The 17951-nt window shown below is 61.9% G+C and overlaps 1 protein-coding gene across 2 annotated transcripts; it reads right to left on the bottom strand.

The window, feature by feature from the left end:
* Positions 1 to 345: 345 nt before the first annotated feature.
* Positions 346 to 17493, bottom strand: LZTR1 (leucine zipper like post translational regulator 1). Of its 2 annotated transcripts, none has more exons than XM_077874610.1 (21): positions 17199 to 17493; positions 16667 to 16729; positions 13895 to 13951; positions 12085 to 12164; positions 11566 to 11674; positions 10976 to 11059; positions 9701 to 9758; positions 8827 to 8966; positions 6716 to 6917; positions 6221 to 6376; positions 5995 to 6105; positions 5656 to 5748; positions 5390 to 5485; positions 5145 to 5310; positions 4779 to 4948; positions 4205 to 4316; positions 3259 to 3385; positions 3022 to 3171; positions 2255 to 2360; positions 2087 to 2167; positions 346 to 1817 (listed from the first exon to the last, which is right to left on the bottom strand). In XM_077874610.1, the coding sequence occupies exons 1-21, from the start codon at positions 17396 to 17398 to the stop codon at positions 1701 to 1703; spliced, it is 2478 nt and encodes an 825-aa protein (XP_077730736.1). In that variant the 5' UTR covers positions 17399 to 17493; the 3' UTR covers positions 346 to 1700. The 2 variants fall into 2 exon arrangements, with proteins under 2 accessions (XP_077730736.1, XP_077730735.1); XM_077874609.1 differs by having other exon boundaries at positions 4205 to 4361; positions 17199 to 17490.
* Between the last annotated feature and the right edge of the window lie 458 nt (positions 17494 to 17951).

The raw sequence follows: 17951 nt of genomic DNA, 5'->3' as shown, positions 1-17951 counted from the left end.
GCGGACAAAGATGGCAATTTCTGACCTGGTGCCATATGCTTGGCAAGTAGTAAGGGCCCACCCAGAAATGACCGGTCTAGTCCCCAGAGCTCTGGGAAGACGTAGGGGAGCTTGGAGGCAGCCATAAGGGCAGCAATCCTGGCCTCAGCCTGAGTTCTTCAAGTTGACTGGAACGTAGGCTTCCCCGCATCTGTGACTGGCAAACAGCTTGGTGTGCAAGGTGGTTTTACTTGCACACGTGGCCTCCCTGCTGGGCCTCAGCGACTGTAGCCCCTAGAGCATAACGGAATTGTCGCCAGTCCTGGAAAGTGCCACGCAGTGTTCTGAAATTGGCTTTCCAGGGTCCTCGGTGTGTAAGTTCATTTATTCATGTTTAGGAGAATCAAGCGACCGGTTACAGGGTCCACTGTAGGGCAGGGTTTGCAGATGTTTCCTGGAGTTTCCAGGCCCCCAGAAGCTCATCTTGTGCCGGGTCATTTCCTAGCTTGCGGCCTTATGGACTCCCCTTGCCTGAGGGTGCCCACCTGCCGCTGAGGCTCCCATCTGTCTATACATGACACCTGCCAGTGTTCAGGAAGGGCTGGGGAGTGGTAGGTGCCATGTCCCCAGATGTAGCTTCCTGGTAGCCAGGACAGAAGAGTCCCTGGGGTTCTTGGTGCCAGAAAGGAGGCAGAAGAGTGCTTTCTGTGTTAGGGTGGGCTCACAGGGCCTTCTGCTGGGGGAGGGAAGGATGCAGTGGCCAGTCCTTAGTGCCCCAGCCTAGGCAGGAGCCTGCAGTGCAGGAGCAAGGTAGCCTTGGGACCTCAAGGTTCCCCTCGGGAGGGAAGAGGCTAGCCTGGATTTCCACCACAACCTCCCCTCCCCATGACTGGGTCACCCCAGATGGGGCTGGGAGCTGCTGACATGGAGAACTGGACAGGACTGGCTGGTCCCAAGCACTTGGACCACATGATCGATCCTCCATTCAGGGAGGGACCATACCCGTGAGGTGTGTGTAGTGGATTAGCACTACTGTCGTCTTAATGGCATGTCTAGGACAAAGAATAAATACTTAGGAACAGACGGGGACCTAGGGGGCACCTTCCCTGACTTCTTCCTGGCACAGCTGGGGGCCCCTGATGTGCACACAGTGGGGTGGGATCCTACAACCCCTCTGGAAGCCAAGTCTAGGCCAGAATGGCTAACCTCTCAGGCTAGGAACTGACTCACGATCCTCCACACCCCAAAACTCACCCAGAGTCCGATTCTATCTGCTCACCCACAAGCTCTGGGTGATCATAGGGGCCCTTGCAGCAACCTCAGTGAAGGTGAGGGGGTACTGTGTATCCCCCAGGTCAGACGGGCCTTGGAAGTAGGATCAGTGGCCAGATGGACAAGCCAGGGACAGTCCCTGCTGGCGGGCTCCCACTGCTGGGTCCTGCCTTCCCACCCATACCTCCAGCCGGGGAGAGGGTCCTGCCTGGGGGCCTGTCTCACCATCTGCTCCCCAGGGGACCTGTGTGTCCTCAGCAATGAAAGGGGGCGCTCAGAACCCCCTGGCCCCTCTCCCTTCAGAGGCTCTGGGCCCCCTGCCCCGTGACTGGCAGGCCTGACGACTCTGCCTCAGGCCTCGGCGTTGCCAGCATCATCTGTGGCAGGTGGGGCATGGGCCGGCACAGTCGTGCTCCTCAGGGGGGAAGGGGTTGGCGCCACGTGCACCCTCATATGTCGGCGCCCAGCTCTGCGCACTGCTTGTCGGAGATGTGGGAGGCCAGCGAGTCTATGATGTCGAGCAGCAGCTGCTGACTCAGCGAGCGCAGCGTGGGCAGCTTGGAAACCTGCGGGGGGGCAAAGGGCCGGGACAGGATAGACCTGGAGCCCCGTGAGGCCGAGGTGGGCGCTGGAGCCTCCCGGGGGCTCAACCATGCCAGGGCACGGCCACCCCAAGTGGTCAGCGGGGAGGGGGACGCTCTGCTGGGCTCACCCCAGGGCCCCCTGCTGCGGGAGACTCCACCCCCGCCCCCCCAAGCCTGGCCAAGGCCAATGCGGAGGGGAAGGGGTCCCTGAAGAGGGCAGGCAGCAGGTGCTGGGTGGGGAGGGCCCTGACCTTGGTGAACTGGTGCACGATGATGTGCAGGCAGTGCCGCTTCATGTCCAGGGCCTGCGTCTTGTCGGCCGCCTCCAGGATCTGGAACGGCAGGTTCCTTGAGGCGCTGCTGCATCTCTCACCCACCCGCCCAGGTGCAGGGAGGCCCGCGGGCTCCAGGTGAGCTACCTGCAGTACGTTCTGCACGGTCACGTTCATCTCCAGGTTCTGCTTGCAGTACGCTTGCAGCCGGTTGTTGTAGAAGCCGTAATAGTAGGGGGCCGCAAACAGGTAGCTGGGGACTGGTTAAGGAGCTGCCGCCCAGAGGAGCGTGTCCTCCCGCCATCTCCCCTGGGAGGGTGCAGCTGGAGCCCCAGGCCCAGCAGGGGCGGAGAAACCTGAGCCGCCTGCTGCTTGCTCAGAACCCAGAAACCCAACTCCACGCCAGGGACCGATCTAATCAGGACACTGACTTGCTCTCTACGAGGGACAGTGAAGTACTTAGGGGGTCGAAGGTCCTAGTCCACACCCAACGAAAACCCAGGAATTTTTTCCCAGGAAAACACCCATATGCGCACTTCCAGAACCAACCATGGCCTCACAGAGGCCTGAAAGACATCTTGCACCCAGTTCAGACCCCCAACAAGCGATGTGACCGGGAATCACTCCATGGCGATCTACTCACCTGTCACATAGCACACAGATCGACCCCTTCCTCTGGGCGTGGAGTCAAGGGTCGTGAGGGTCAAGCACCCACCCACCCCTCCTGGCTGTGAGCCCCTCTCTGCCTGCCGACCAGCTGCTTCAGGGAACCCTGAGAGAGCACCAGGGACCAGGAAATCCTTGGGACAGCGCCCAGCCAGCACCAGCCTGCCAGTCTCCAGAGCGGTGGAAGGTGGGCCCTGGGACCTCCAGTGGTGACCCGGGAGCGTCCCCGGGGGTGGGGGCAAGGATGCAGAGAGTCCTCCGGCGGCATGTTGACCTCCCCGTAGTAGATGTAGCGCAGCATGGACTCAAAGGCCTGCCTGCTGGGCACCATCTCCCCAATGGAGATGTTCACCTGGCCGTCCTCCGGCATGAAGGACCGGAACATGGCCTCGAAGTAGCTGCAGACAGGGGCGGTGGAGTCCTGGCTCTCAGCAAGTGCAGGCAGGGCTGGGGCCTGCCCTCCCTGCCACCACACCCCCACCCACCTGGAGCGAGCGGCCAGGATGGCCTTGTGGGCCGGTCTCGGGTGCCCATCCAGCAGCAGAGTGATGTCACAGAACTCCGCACCTGCTCCCTCCAGGTATGCCTTCATGTCCTGGATCAGAGACGTGCCTGGTGGGGAGGCCAGGGGGTAGTGGGGGGGTACCTTGAGCAGACGCCTCCCGCCCCTCAGCAGACTCTGAGCCATAGGATTCAGACCCAGGGCTCCACAGGCACCGCTTCTTGCTCATCTGCCCATGTTGCTGCCCTGAAAAAAACCTCCCAGAGGCCAGCAGCCCTACTCTGGCCCGCCCCGCAGAGTCTGATCTCCCCAACTCAGCCCAGTGAGCCCTCCTCCCCACCCTGGTGCTTAAGCCCCGTCTGGGCCTGGCAAGCACCCTGCCCTGCCACGGGTCACTCCGGGCCAACGGCCAGAGGCACCACAGGCCCCAGGGAGTCAGGGGATGGAGACTGTGCTGTCCCTTCCCGGGCTGGGTGGGGACAGGGAGGCACCAGGAATATCCGAAATCTCTGGACTGCGCATACCCCTCACTAGACCCCAAAGGGTGGGCGCACCTAGAAGAGCAGCTCAGCGACTGTGAGCACGCTGCTCCCGACGGAAGCCCTCAAACCTGATGTCGGTCAGGGCGGCCCCCCTTGCCAGGCAGGGGCCCTGTGCCCACCTCAGAAGCGGGCTCAGGAGATTCCCGCCCTCAGCCACACAGCCGGCAGGACACCCCATGGGTCGAGGCCTCTTCCTTCCAGGGAGCCCGAGTGGACTGAGTGCCCGTGCCCCTGTGCCCCAGGAGCACTACAGGGGGAGCACTACAGCGCCCCTGCACCCCTACGCCACCCCGAGGCCAGGCAGGTACTTCGGCGGCTCCCAAGACTCCACCCAAGATGAATGCCATCCCTGTCTGCTGCCCTCAGGGCTGGGGACGAGGTCCCTACCGATGTCCACAGGCTGCTCTGAGGGGGCGCGGGGAGGCGGCTGCTGCTTCCGCCGAACGATCTCCACGATCAGTGGGGAGGAGAGGCGCTCGAACTCCTTCATCATGATCACCTGGTTGAAGTGGGACTCCTTCACCACGAAGTTCAGGCAGTGCTCCTGGGACACACAAGCCGAGCAGGCAGGCAGGGTCAGGCCTTGGCCGGGACGGCAGCCGGGCTGGGATGGCTTGCGGGGGGCTGGCAGCAGAGGACAGGGGGGCGGATCTGGTGGCAGAGAGCGGCGGCCGGGGGTGGGGGGCTGGCAGCAGACAGAGGGCTGGTGGCAGAGGGCAGCGGCCCGGGGTGGGGGCTGGCAGGGGAGGGCAGCGGCCTGGGGGGGGCTGGCGGTGGAGGGCGGCGGCCTGCGGTGGGGGTTGGCAGCGGCCTGGAGGGGGCTGGTGGCAGACGGGGGCTGGCAAGGGAGAGCAGCGGCCCGGGGTGGGGGCTGGCAGGGGTGGGCAGCGGCCTGGGGGTGCTGGCGGCAGACGGGGGCTGGCGGCGCAGGGCGGGGTGGGCGGCACACCCCCGGCCGCACCTTCAGCTGGCCCAGCTGCAGCCTGGCGGCGCTCTCGCACACGACCAGCACGTTCTGCAGGTCCACGGAGGCCTCGATGTACTGGCGGCACAGCTGCTCCAGGCGGCACAGCTGGAAGCTCAGAGCCAACTTGTACACGTCCATGATGAGCAGCACGTCCTCCACGTGGCCTGCGCCCAAGAGCTCCCTGAGCCTCAGGGATGTGGGGAGGGGGAGAAGGTACGGCACAGGGCAGAAGGGAGGAGGAGGCTCCCTTCCCGGAGGACATTAGGCAGCAACTCCACCACACGGGGTGCGGGCCGGCCGTGGCCCCTGAGCCTCGGGGTGCCCCCCCACCCCGTCCACCCGGCTCCCCCGGCAGCCCACCTTTCCGCGGGTACTTGATCTTGTCCGTGTAGAGGAACTGCATGAGCACTTCGAAGGGCCGGGCCTCGGCCTCGCGGATGGCCACGCGCAGCAGGGGCGGCCGGGCCCCCCCCACGGCCCCAGCAGGGACCTCCCTGGGAGCCGGGCCTGCCTCCTCCTCTAGCTTCTGCGGGGAGAGAAAGGGGAGCTCAGGGGTGCCCGCAGGCGCCGCTGCCCTGGCCGGACGGGGCCGGGCGGCACCTCACCTGGCCCAGCCGCTCCCGCGCCTGCACGATCTTCCTGCGCAGCCAGCGGCTCCGCGCCGTGACGATGGCCACGTGGCCCTGCACACACTCCTCCTTCTGCAGCAATAGCGACACCTCAGTGGGGAGCGCAGGACCCTCGTCCTGGCAGGGATGGAGGCCCAGCCGGCCAGGGCCAGGGGAGGGGGTCGGGGCCTCCAGGCCGGAGTGGGAGGCACGGCCTCCACCGTGCAGCATGCGGGCAGGCCGGGCCGAGGGAGCGCACCCACCTCACCCAGCACAAACTCCACGTCGCAGAACTGGCGGCTCTCCCACAGCCGCCCGTAGTCCTCATGCAGCGTGCACTTGGGGTAACAGGAGAACTGCGAGAGGACACCCAGTGTTGGCAAGGGAAGCCACCACCGGCCCGGGCTCTGGCCTCCTCTGGGCCAAGCACCCCAGCCCCGCGAGCCCCGGAGGCCGCCCACCCCCCAGCCTGCACTGACGTTCCTCCGCTGCCCCCGCCTAGAGTCCCAGCAGACGCAGCCCTGACTCTGGTGCCCTCCCGCCACGCTGGGCCTCAGTGTCCATCATCCGGGGCCCATCCGCCCTGGCTGCCCCCTGCCCACCTGGAACCTGTACATCTCCCCGCTCCGGATGTTGTTGTCCACGGTCCCCCCGAAGATGTACATGGCGTCTGAGATCACAGCGGCCGCGTGGAAGAGCCTTCCGCTGGGCAGCTGGGCGGAAGGGGGGATGCACACTCCTCTGAGCCTCAGCCTCCCCCCGTGAGAGGGGCCGACCTCAGGGCCCGGCAGCGGGGGCGATGCAGAGCGGGCCGGGCGCCCCCCTCACCTCGGAGGCCGGCGGGCCGGGCTGCTTGGCCGTGCTGGTGCCGAAGTCCAGGCCGAACACATCCCGGGACTTCTTGAAGCCGCCCCGCTCCTCGGAGGGCAGCGCGGGCACCTCCTCGGACGCCGATGCTCGCTCGGGCACCTCAGCCGCGCCGACCTGCAGGGGAGAGGCAGGCGGGTGGGACGGTCGGCGGGGCCGGCGCCGAGCTCCTGCTGACCCTGACCCGGAGCCGGGGCTGCGCATGGTTTGGGCCGGGCCGGGCCGCAGTCGGGGCGTGCTGGGAGAGCACCCCCAGCACCGTGCAGACGTGATGCGAACGGAAATGCTGAGAGCCCACAGGCGGCAAGGACGGAGCACAGGGGCCCAGGGCCTCGGGCCTCACGCATCCTGGCCTGGCTCCTGCTGGCTGTGCTGTGCAGGGCAGTGGGAGCAGGTGAGTCAGGCCCCCCTGGGCCCCCCTGGCCCCCCTGAGCACCGCAGCCCGGCAGCACTCACCTCGCTGTCCGAGCTGGGCTGCACCACCTCCCAGGTCTGGAAGTCCACATCATAGCAGTGCAGCTCGTTAGGCAGCGTGTTGTCCGCTGCGCCCCCAAACACGTAGAGGTGGCGGTCAAAGGCCACCATGGTGTGCCCATAGCGCCGCTGGGGGGGCGGTGGGGAGCCACGAAGCAGGTGCTCGGTGGGGATGCGGGTCCACCTGGGGGCATGTGACAGTGAACCGGTGCTAGGGTGGGGGGTCCTGCGCCCCCACGGCCTCTACCCGGGTTCTGAGGTCTTCCAACAGCAGACCTGGGCAGGGGAGAGCCTTGCAGCCCCCGGGGAGACCAGCTGGCTCCAAGGAGGGCCTGCAGCGCATCCACCCAGCGCCCCTCATCCCCTTTCGCTCTGGTACCTGCTCAGCCTGGGTGCACTCAGCCCACCGTGGGGTCCTGCCTGAACCCCTTTCTGCCCCCCCGGCCATAAAGCAGGCAGGATGGGTGGCCTCTGTACCTTGACGCAATCCCACTCTCGGGGGAATGGGGACATGCCCACACTCTGCCCTGTGGGATGGTCCCCACAGCCAAGTCCTCACTCCCGGGAGCTACCAGGACCCCCCCTTCCAATGCTGCTCCTACAGTCTCTACCCTCCCAGGACTTCCTAACACCTCCCAGCACATCCTCTCTTTGACACCCACACGATCCTGGTCAGGCAGGCATGCCATCTGGCTCCACGCTGCCCCCTGTACCCGGCACATGCTGGGCTCACCGGGTGCCCTGCTGCCCCTGCTACTGGGGCGGGGGCGGGGGGTGTTCAGCACGCAGACCTGCCTGGGCAAAGCCCATCTCCAGAAGGCAGGGGCCCTGACTGCCCATCTGGGGGTGGGGTAAGGTGGAGGTGCTCTGTAGGAGACCTCAGTGCTAAGCACCTCAGAGCAGCAGCCTCTGTGTGCAGTCATTGGGGGTGGCACCTGTGCAAGGCCCACAGCACACACCTACGCACAGCCTAGAGAAGGCCAGGGTGTTTGTTTCCACCTCCAGGGGCGGGGGAGCAAAGGGCACAGGCATGATGTTGGGCAGGTGGCTGTCTGGGGGGCTGGAAGCAGGCCAGCCTGAGGAAGGTGGCACCACACTGACCCCACCCCCTGGGGCTTCTCTGCTGCCAGGGGCCACTGCGGTCTCCTGACACCCGGCCTGAGCTGCTGCCTGTGGCCAGACTGCCCCTGATTTTCTTCCTACCCCTGTCCACTCTGCCCCAAGCTGCAGCTCTGCCCCCGGCTCTGGCCTGGGTCCCTCACGCTGCAGCCCTCCACTCCGTCAATGCACCTTCCTGAGCCCCCACACCCCCGGGCAGCCCCCGGGCCCTGTGTCTCCCCCAGTATGTGCACCTCCCCGAGAACCCTGCACACATTAGCCACCTTCCACCTGGCCAGAGACTGCGTGTCTGCCCCCGCCCCCCCACATCTGGGCACACCTGGCCTCTGCTTCCAACATCCCTCACCTCTCCAGGTCTCTTCCTACTGGCTCTGAGCCATCTTTACTGCCTCCCGCCGTGAGCACCGAGGCCAGGACGGAGACACAGGCCTGTGTGCAGTGTGGCTCTTCTCTCAGGCCCGGCCAGCCCGAGACAGGAGGCCTGGGCAGGTGTCAGCGGGACTCCCCCTGCCTGGGATGTCCTGACCTTTCTCCTTCCCAGCCAACACCACTGGCCCTCAGGGCAGCTCCAAGTCCCCTTCCAAGCCTCTATGACCTGCAGCAGAAGCTCCCTGTTCCATCCCCTCCATTCACTCCCAGAGCCAATGCCCCCCCGTGCCACCTCCAGGGCTCAGTCCCCATCACGAGGGCTGGCCAGCAGCCAAGGACGGCATAGGCTGGATGCTCTCAGGTCCTGAGCACCCCTCCAGTCTTCTGCATCATATGAGCTCTACGCCGGCCACATCCGTTACCAGTGGCACCGACCAGGCCATCCGCGGGGCAGGAGCCATCCTTTGCACTGGGCAGAGAGGGGCCCGGCCTGCACGGTCTGCATGGGGGCGCCCGCATCTCCCCGCTCTGGAAGGGCAGCTCCTGCTGCGCCAGGAGCCCAGAGGACCGCTCCACACCATGCGTCCCACCACCAGGGCACTCACGTCTTGTCCTTGAATTCAAACTGGAAGAGGTTGTTGGTTATCTTGGCTCCGCTCTGCCCTGAGAACACAAACATCTTGTCGCGGCACACGGCCACCGGGAAGTTGCAGCAGGAGGGCGGGATCTCGCCACTCTGGGCCACCTGGGGTAGGGAGGAAGCTCAGCCACAGGCCCCGGCCGGGCAAGGGGCTCAGACTTACACTGCTGAACTCGGACTACTTTCATTCTTGAAACTTCTGTGAATGAGGTTTCAGAGATTGATTCCTGGAGAACAGCTTAAAGTCCCACCTCGCCCACCTAAAAATGGGCCCAGTTTTTAACAGTGGATGCTAAGAATCCTCACCACCAGGGAAAGACACCCCAGGGGAAAGACGGCAGGGCAGTCAGATCGACTGGCCAGAAACGGCAGCGAGCAGGACACCCGCCAGCAGGCTGAGCTCGCTGTGCTCAAATCACAAGTACCCAGGCTGCACCAGTCACCAGGACCAGCTGCCATCTGAGCCACAGAGCCTTTATTTATTTATTTATTTATTTATTTATTTATTTAGGTTTTATTCATTATTCATGAGAGACACAGAGGGAGAAGCAGGCTAACTGTGGGGAGCCCAATGCAGGACTCGATCCCAGGACCCCGGGGTCACGACCTGAGCCAAAGGCAGACGTCCAACCCCTGAGCTACCCAGGCGTCCCAGAGCCTTTTGCCAGTACTAGGTCAGTGCGGCTGGAATTGGGCAGGAAGTCAGCAGGGAGGGTGAGGCCTGGCCTCGGCAAAGGGGGAGAAAGCAGCTCCTACCCCCGCCCACCCCAGCCCCCCGCCCTGTGCCCCTTACCTCCCGGCCTCCCCTGCCCCCCATCGCCTCTCCCTGTGCCCCTCACCTCCTCCCAGCATGTGAGCTCCCGGTCTTGGAGGCCAATGGTCCACATGTCATTCAACCTGCATTAGGACGGGGGGGGGGGGGGGGGGGGGAGGCATGGAGGGACGAGTGTCAGGATCTCCACAGCTGGGAATGGTGGCAGGGTGGGCTAGGCCCAGCCAGGAGGGACGGCTCCAGGGAACGACACATCATGCAGGACTCTGATCAGGGGCCTGGGGAGCAGCCATGAGGTGGGAGCTTCAGGGTAGGGGCTGCACTGAACCCTTGCTATGTGGCCCCCCAGCTCCCCACCCAGGGAACACACACCATCATTCACAATGTCTCACCAGTGTGGCAGGGTCAGTCTCACTCGGCTCACCCCTGGGGCTTAGAGAGGACTTCAGAGGCAAAGCTCCCAGAAACCACCACTAACATTGCCACCTCTTGGAGCTGCTGCTTCTTCTTCTTTTTTTTTTTTCTTTTTTTTTTTTGTAATCTCTATATCCAACACTTAGCTCAAACTCACAGCTCCAAGACCTGAACCAGCCAGGCGCCCCACCCCTTGGAGTTTCTATAATGCTGAGATCTCAGGGAATGAGCACATGCTACTTTTGTAACCAGAAAAATGCAGCGAAGCCAATTTTCTATAGATAGGGGGTCCCTGAGTGGCTCAGTGGTTTAGCGCCTGCCTTCGGCCCGAGGCGTGGTCCTGGGGACCCGGGATCGAGTCCCGCGTTCAGCTCCCTGCATGGAGCCTGCTTCTCTCTCTGCCTCCCTCTCTCTCTCTCTCTCTCTCTCTCTCTCTCGGTCTCTCATGAATAAATAAATAAATAATAATAATAATAAAAAAGGAAGGAGGTAGATCCAGTCCCTGCTACGTAGGCAGGAACCCCATGTTGTCATCCAGAGAGGAGGGGCCGGGTCTGAGCCCTGCTGCTGCCACCACCTGCTCACCTTGAGCGCGAGTATTTTCACCTGGGCAGTTCAGACGCACACCCCCCTCCCCCAGCTCTGACACCAGCTAGGCCACCTATTGCCGTGGAGACCAGCACACTCTGAGCGGCACAAAAATGGGCCAGGCTTGCCGCCCCCTCGGATGTCCCCAGGAGGGGCCTCAGGGCTGTGGGGTTGGGTGGGAGCTCCACTCAGCTCCCCTCCACCTCCATCCCACCCTCCCCTCACTCCTGTCCACATTACCCTCCTGAGAAACCCCCAGCCTGAGCCTTCCCATGCCAGGAAGGCCCCCCTCGGTACACGTACAGGGCTGCCCAGAGGCCGGTGCACGGGCACCACCTACCTGGCATTGCCGTCATAGCCAGCAAAGATCCACAGCTTGTCGCTGTACACCGTGGCGCCGTGGGCAGACCTAGCGACTGGCAACCTGCAGCATGGGGAGGGGGTGAGGAGTGAGGCCACCCAGCACAGACCCGAGCTTCACAACCCCAAGCGGCGGGCCGGGACCCCAGGGTTGCCATGCCTACATCTGCCAACACCAGGGCTCTGGGGATGCCAGCTGGGGGTCATGAGGCTGGGTTCATGAGGCGGGGCAGTGGGATGAGGAATTCAGATGTCCCATGTCCCCAGGGTAAAGGCCTCTCCCAGCCAACACAGAAATATCAGAGTCGGGGTGGGGGAGGGTCCTGGCAAAACAGGACCAGAGAAGGGCCCATCAGTGCACCGGGGCTCCTCTGCTCTCTGAGAGCAGGGAATCCAAGAGCAGGGAGGGGGCCTCAGACAGTCACAGCTGGGAATGAGCACGACTCAAGCCTCCTGAGCCTCGGGCTCTCCTGTAAAGCTACAGGGCCCAGATCGCAGGCCAGCTGCCACCAGGGACCCAGCGCCGTAGCCATCAGGACAGCCCCCAAAGGTTTCAGCAAAGTCTCTCACCGTCCTTCAATTTTCCACTCCGTCCATTGGCCAGTTGCAAACTTATATTCAAAAAGGTCGTTTTTATTCTTCAGGTTAGAATTGGAATAAATGTCCCCAGTGTAGCCCCCTGGGTAGAGAGAGCGAGAAACCATCACACCCAAAGGCAGGGGGAGAAGAATCCAGCCTCACTTAAGATGTACTCTGGGACTCCCTCCCTAAGCCTCAGGGAGCACCTACCGCGTGCCTGACTCTGTGCTAGGCTCGGACACAGAAATGAACAGACCCCTGCCCCTGGCAGAGTGACAGAGGAGGGAGGAGAGCCACCTTCCCGAGCAGTCACCCCATGAGATCGGGACAATGAGGGAACGAGGCCCTTGAGGGGCCCCCAGCCCAGTGCAGGAACTCAGAGGACTCCGACAGAGGACAAGGCGGGACAGAGGCTGGCCATGCACAGCACAGGAGCCCCAGGCCTGGTGGCGGGACAGGGGAGCTGGAGCCCCGAAGAGGGCACGGCACCCAGGAGGAGAGGCAGCTCACCAAAGACAAACATGCTGCTTCCGTAGACAACGGCCGAGTGGTGGTAGCGGGGGGCTGGTGGGGTGCCAGTGGTGAAGGCCCTGGTGGGGGGAAACGGGGCAGCGGGTGTCAGCGGGGCTCAGCTGTGCGGTCCACGCCACACCGGGCAGCCCGCCCCCGCCCAGGATTCCTTTTATATTTGCATCTAGTAGGCAATACTTATCTCATTAGAGAAACTTAAAAAAAGAAAAGGTTTTTTTTAAACCTTTATTTTATGGGTTGTTTTGTTTTGTTTTGTTTTGTTTTGTTTTGTTTTAGTAGGCTCCATGTGGGCCCAGCGTGGAGCCTAACATGGGGCTGGAACTCATGACCCTGAGATCAAGACCTGAGCTGAGACCAAGAGTCGGACGCTAACCGACTGAGCCACCCAGGCGCCCCCTCATTATAGAAACTTTTAACAAAAGTTGCTGATAAGGAAAAAACACAAAACCAGCACTGAGACTTCCATATAATCCCTTTGCCAGAAACCACCATCTATACCTTTAGGTCACCCCTCCACACACCTTTCCTATGCGTATTTATGTCTCTGAGTAATTTTCTAAGTGGAGTCATGTGGTAGGCATCTTATGACACCTGCTTTTTGAACTAAACAGTAGGTCTTCCGGCTACTCCGGGATCAGCTATCCTTGTCCTTTCACGGCCAGTGTCCTTTCACGGCACTGGCTTCCATCCGCAGGGGTCAGCCACACACTTGACTTAGTGAGTTAAAAACCCCTTTATACTGCTTTCCTGGGGCTGCTCCTTTTCAGAGTTTTATCCTTAAGCAATCATTAGTAAAGGATTGTACAGTTTGTAGGGTGATTTTTAAAACTGATCCATAACTATGGGCTATGTTATGAAACCCAGGATGAGACGAACAACACAAAACTTCTCTTGTGATCCCAGAGCTACGGAGGTCTCCTGAGCAGAAGGTGGGTGGTGCACAATGATGCCACCCTGGTTTGCCAGGCTTGGAGGGTGTGGGTCCTGGGCCTGGATGTCCTCCTTCACCAAAGAGGGGCGGTGAGACCCCACCACAGAGGGGACTCGGGGGACTGAGGGCTACACCAGAGCTCCTGCGCAGAGCGTGGCAGCCAGGTGGCTGGATGGGTCTGTACTCCTGCACGAGCAGATGGGAGAGCTCAGGAGGAAGCCCAGTGTCTCCTAATCCTGAGATCCCTTTTCTCCCCCTCAGCTGAGAGCTGCCCCCTGGGCAGGCTGCAGACTGGAGCCGATGGGTACACGTATGCCATGAGCAGAGAGGGCAGGTGTCTTGGCCAAGGCCACACAGCTGGGAGGGCCATCTGCGGGAGGCGGCCAGGGCTTGCCTGTTGCCCACTACCCATGTGGGGTCTCCAAGCAGAGGATGGGCCCCACAGGGGCACGGAGGGGAGGAGAGCCAGTGCTGTCAGCCCCTGGGCAGCATCCTACAGCAACACAGGGTCGGTCCTGGAAGGACCCACAAGCTGACGCCCCCCCACCCTGTGTCACCTCCCATAGCAGCCCCTGGCCCAGGAGACAGGCCTAGTGATGGAAGGGCTCTCCGCAGGCAGAATTTGAGGACTTGCAACCAATGAAACAGATGCCTGTAATTAACAGGATTCAGAATAATCGGAGTTGGGACTGGAGAAGGAACCCAGGAGAGAGAGAGGAACGCTAAGGGCCACTGTTATCTCCTCCTCGAAGCTTCTTTCTAGCTTTCCCCAGCATGACTCCGCTGGTGATTGGGGCCTGGCACAGTGCTACCGGTTTCTAGGGGGAAGAAGGTGTTTAGGGCTCCGAGGCCACCTACCTGCACCAGGAGCAGTCCTTCACGTCGAACCGCAGGAGGTCATTGAGCATGGTCTTCCTGAAAGACAGCCAGGGACAGGTGGGGTCGGTCCTGGGCTGATCGGACACTGCAGCCCAGGGGTGGGGACCGTTGTGGGGACTTGGCCAGGGCCAGGCAGCCAGCTGATGCCCGAAGGCCCAGAGAGGTGACCACAGAGGAAGCTCCCCAGCTGGTGCTGGTACCGGGGCTGCAAGGTACGTGGGACTGGCCTGCCTGCAGTCGGGTCCAAAGCATGACCCTGGCCACCCAGCAGGTAGCCCTGAGGACTCACACCAAGGCAGGCTCCAGAACCCCAACTCCCACTCCCACATCTCAGAGCCTCCTTTCCTGAGGTTGTGCTACCAAAATGCAGAGCTTCCCAGATCTCAGGGGAGGCCCTTTCCTCCTCTCTGATCTTCCTTCCACCTCCCTGTTGCAAAGCCAATGTAACCACATTAAAGATACAATCAAATGGAAAACAAGTCCAGTGACAACCTAGCAGGACCTGCATGTTTCCACTCAGCCCTTGTCAGTCAGTAAGAAGGAAGAAGGGAGTCAGCCAACAGGAGCCCAGCACCCCCTGCATGCCAGGCCTATACAGGGCACCGCCCTCTACCCTTCCCTCAGTCTGCACCAGGGGCTCCACCTGCTTTGCAGAAGAGGAAGGGGCCCGGGACATAAAGGGCCTGCCGAAGGCCATGCAGCCATGCAGCCAGGAGCTGGGAAGCCGAGATGTGACCATAATTTCTCCCTTCTCCCATCTGCTCCTTCCCCCCTCCTTTCCTCCCCCCTCCCAGACGCTGCAGGAAGGGGTCTTTCTCTGCACCCAGTGGATCTCTACAAAATTGCAACCAGGGTGAGACAAATCTGTACCCTGTTTCTTGGTGCCACATTGTAGCAAATTATTTCTGCTGGTTGCTACACAGTTGCCATGCCAACTCTACCTGCTACAGAACTCTGGGAGGGATGTTCCCACTTCCTGCTCTGGGCTGGACACCAGGATTGTCATTAAGGCAGCAGGGAGCATCTGTGGGCAGATGCCTCTTCCCATTTCATTCTTTCACGTGACACACATTTATTGAATTGTCTGTGTGGCAGGTACAGGTCCCCCCCTCGTGGAGGAGACACATAAACATCTGTGTGTTCTGAGAGAACTCTGAGGGTATCTGTGGGATCGGTGCTCTTACCATGGGGCCGGCAAGAGGTGCAGAAGGGGAGGGGAGGGCCAACAGCTGGTCCAGGTGGCCGGGAGGGCCTCACTCACAGTATATTCAGAAGAGAGGCAGGAAGGGCGGGAAGGAGGGAACAGCCAGTACCAGGGCCTGAGCAGGAGATGCTTGGTTCACTCAGAACACAGCAAGACAGGGGTGTAGCCCAGTGCCGTGCAAAACAAAGGCAGAAAATCAGGGCGGGCGCAAGCGTAAAGGGTCTTACAGGCTGCCAGGACAGCTTGGGCTTGTACTCAGAGGGAGGGGAGTCCCCAGGGCTATGTGCTGAGGAGGAACACACTGAGACTTGCATCTTCAAATGGGTCCCTCTGGCTGCTCATGGGGAAAGAAGCTATTGGGGAGACAGGCTGGAGGCCAGAGGCCATGCCCAAGGAGACCACACTGTTGGTCTGCAGGTCCTTGTGGGGCCCTGTGTACCCCAACACCTCCAAGTCAGCTCCCTCACCCCCAGGGAGTCCTGAAAGACCAAGGCTGCAGAACCGATCAGAGGCCAGCCCTTTTTGGACCTCAGGCCACGTCCTGTGGTTGAGAGGCAGGGATGGACTCATGGGCAGAAATCGGTCATGTGCAAACACTGCATCTGCAGGACAGCCAGACCTCTGTCTTGAGCCCTTCCCAGCTTTGTGCTCACTGACCCTGAGGAGCACACTGCAAAAGCAGAGCATGCAGGCACCCCCTATACAGAGGAGGAGATTTAAGCCACCACCCGGAGCCCAGAGTCACAAAGCTCTAATTTGAACTGAGCTCGGTCTATCCGGATCAAGCTTCAAGCTTCAGCCCCACGTCTAGCAGGCTCCCAAGCCTCCCAGAGCCCTGGTGGGCATCCCTGGCCTTTCCTGAACCACATCAACGAATGAATGCGGGAGGGAAGCCCTGTCCAGACTCTAGGCCTGGTGCCATTCTGCATCCCCCAACCTCCGGGCCATTGCCCATGCTGGTCCTTCTGCCTGGAACACTCTCTTTTACCTGACTCACTCTAACTTATCTTTCAGGTCATCAACCCCTCCAGGAAGGCTTCTCTGCCCAGACCAGACCCCTTCTCTCCAAGCATGTCTGCTATGCCCACGCCCCGTACTTAACATGGCCCAGCCTGTGATAAGAGCTCTTTCCCTCTGGGAATGGGTCTTAGGGGAACACCACCAGAAGGAAGCAGTCACACAAACCAAAGGTTTACCTCAGCCATTATCTTTAACCAAAGGAGACCAGCCACCACTTAAGTGGGAACAGTTCATGGGATAGAAGTGTGTCCACCAACAAAACATCAGGAAAGTTGTTTCCCAGGAATTTATGGCAATGTGGGAACACCTTTGCAAAAAGGTGGAAAATATGGGAAATTAAAAACAAAACAAACAAAAAACTGTGCCCTCTAAATGCTGCCATGTGAGCATGTGGATAAAGTCCAAAGAGAACTACAGTGAAGGAGAAGTGCCAGGTGAAGTGCCAGGTGAAGAACTACAGTGAAGGAGAAGTGCCACCATGTTTCTCCCTCCCCCCGGTTCTAACACCCTGATGCATACTCACTCACCCATTGTCTCCACCAAATACATAGATGGCATCTTTATAGGCCACCACTGTGTGCTTGCTGCGCCTGGAAAGAAAGAATGGGTGGGCGGCAGTGAGGTCAGGACCCTCCTGGGGGCGCCCAAGGAATGAGGCTAAGCACGAGGGCTGCCGCAGAAATTAGGTAACACCTCTCGGCTGCTAAGACGGATAGAGGTCCCTAAATTCCACCAGTACCCCAGGACCCTGTATACAGACCCCTGATATTGCCGGGGGGCTCTCTGGACTCCGGGCCCCACTGCAGAGCTGCTGGGACCCCAGCTCCAGACCCACCAACACCACTTGGCCCTAGTACCTGCCCCGGGCCCCACCCCGCCCCGAGACGCCCTCTGCACACCCCCTCCGCTCCAGACATCTTCCAGGGCACCATCACTTCCTCCCCACCCCCCACTGCCAGGACCCAGGGCTGGACTCCACGCCCTGGCCTCGCCCCTGGGCCCCTCCCCGGGACCTCCCAGACACCCCCGGTCCCCAAGACCCCCTCTACTCCGCCGTACCGGGCCCCCACGAACTCGTCGCAGGGCGGGAGGCGCCGCCAACGATGCACTGTCTCGAAGGGCCCGAAGTTGAGTGTCAGGTACTCAACACTGTCAGAGCAGCTGTGGTCAAAGTCCACGCTCGGGGCTACCTTGGACCGTGCGCTGCCCGCCAGGGCCCCGGCCCCGATCGGGCCTCCCGAGCCCCCCGGCCCAGCCATCCCGGGTCCACGCCTGATCAGCCACCCGGTCCGCGGGACGTGCAGCCACCGCCCCGGGCCGCCCCGAGGGACTACATTTCCCGGCGAGCCCTGTGCCGACCGCGCCACACTTCCGGCCTGCGCCGCTCGGCCGCCCGCCCCTCCCGGCAAACTGAGCGCTCCTCGTGAGTCCGCGGGCCGGCGCCACCCCCGGGAAGCGGGGAGCCGGTGACCCCCTGGGAAGCATTTCCCGCCCAGTACGCGCGGCCGCGGCCCCTTCCAGGGAAGGCGGCGTCCGGTCCCCAGCCCCGTCCGGACTGCACTTCCCCGGCGCCGGCAGGCCCACGCCTGCGGGAGAGGGGCCACACTTCCCGGCATGCCCTGTTTGCGCGGGGCTCGGCCTTGACCGTCCGCCGCCCCCGGGATCCCGGGTGGAGGGTTCCGGGCTTGCAGCGACCTAGGAGGAAGCCCTGCGCCCCCACTTCTGGCTGCCGCGTCTCCCCCGCGGTATTCCTTTTGGCTCTATGAGAGGCTCTAGATTCTCCTTCCTACTTAATGGCAGAGCCTCATTTTC

The sequence above is a fragment of the Canis aureus genome, chromosome 27, assembly GCF_053574225.1.
Source record: "Canis aureus isolate CA01 chromosome 27, VMU_Caureus_v.1.0, whole genome shotgun sequence".
In the NCBI taxonomy this organism is placed as follows: Eukaryota; Metazoa; Chordata; class Mammalia; order Carnivora; family Canidae; genus Canis; species Canis aureus.
This window is presented reverse-complemented; position numbering and strand designations above follow the sequence as displayed.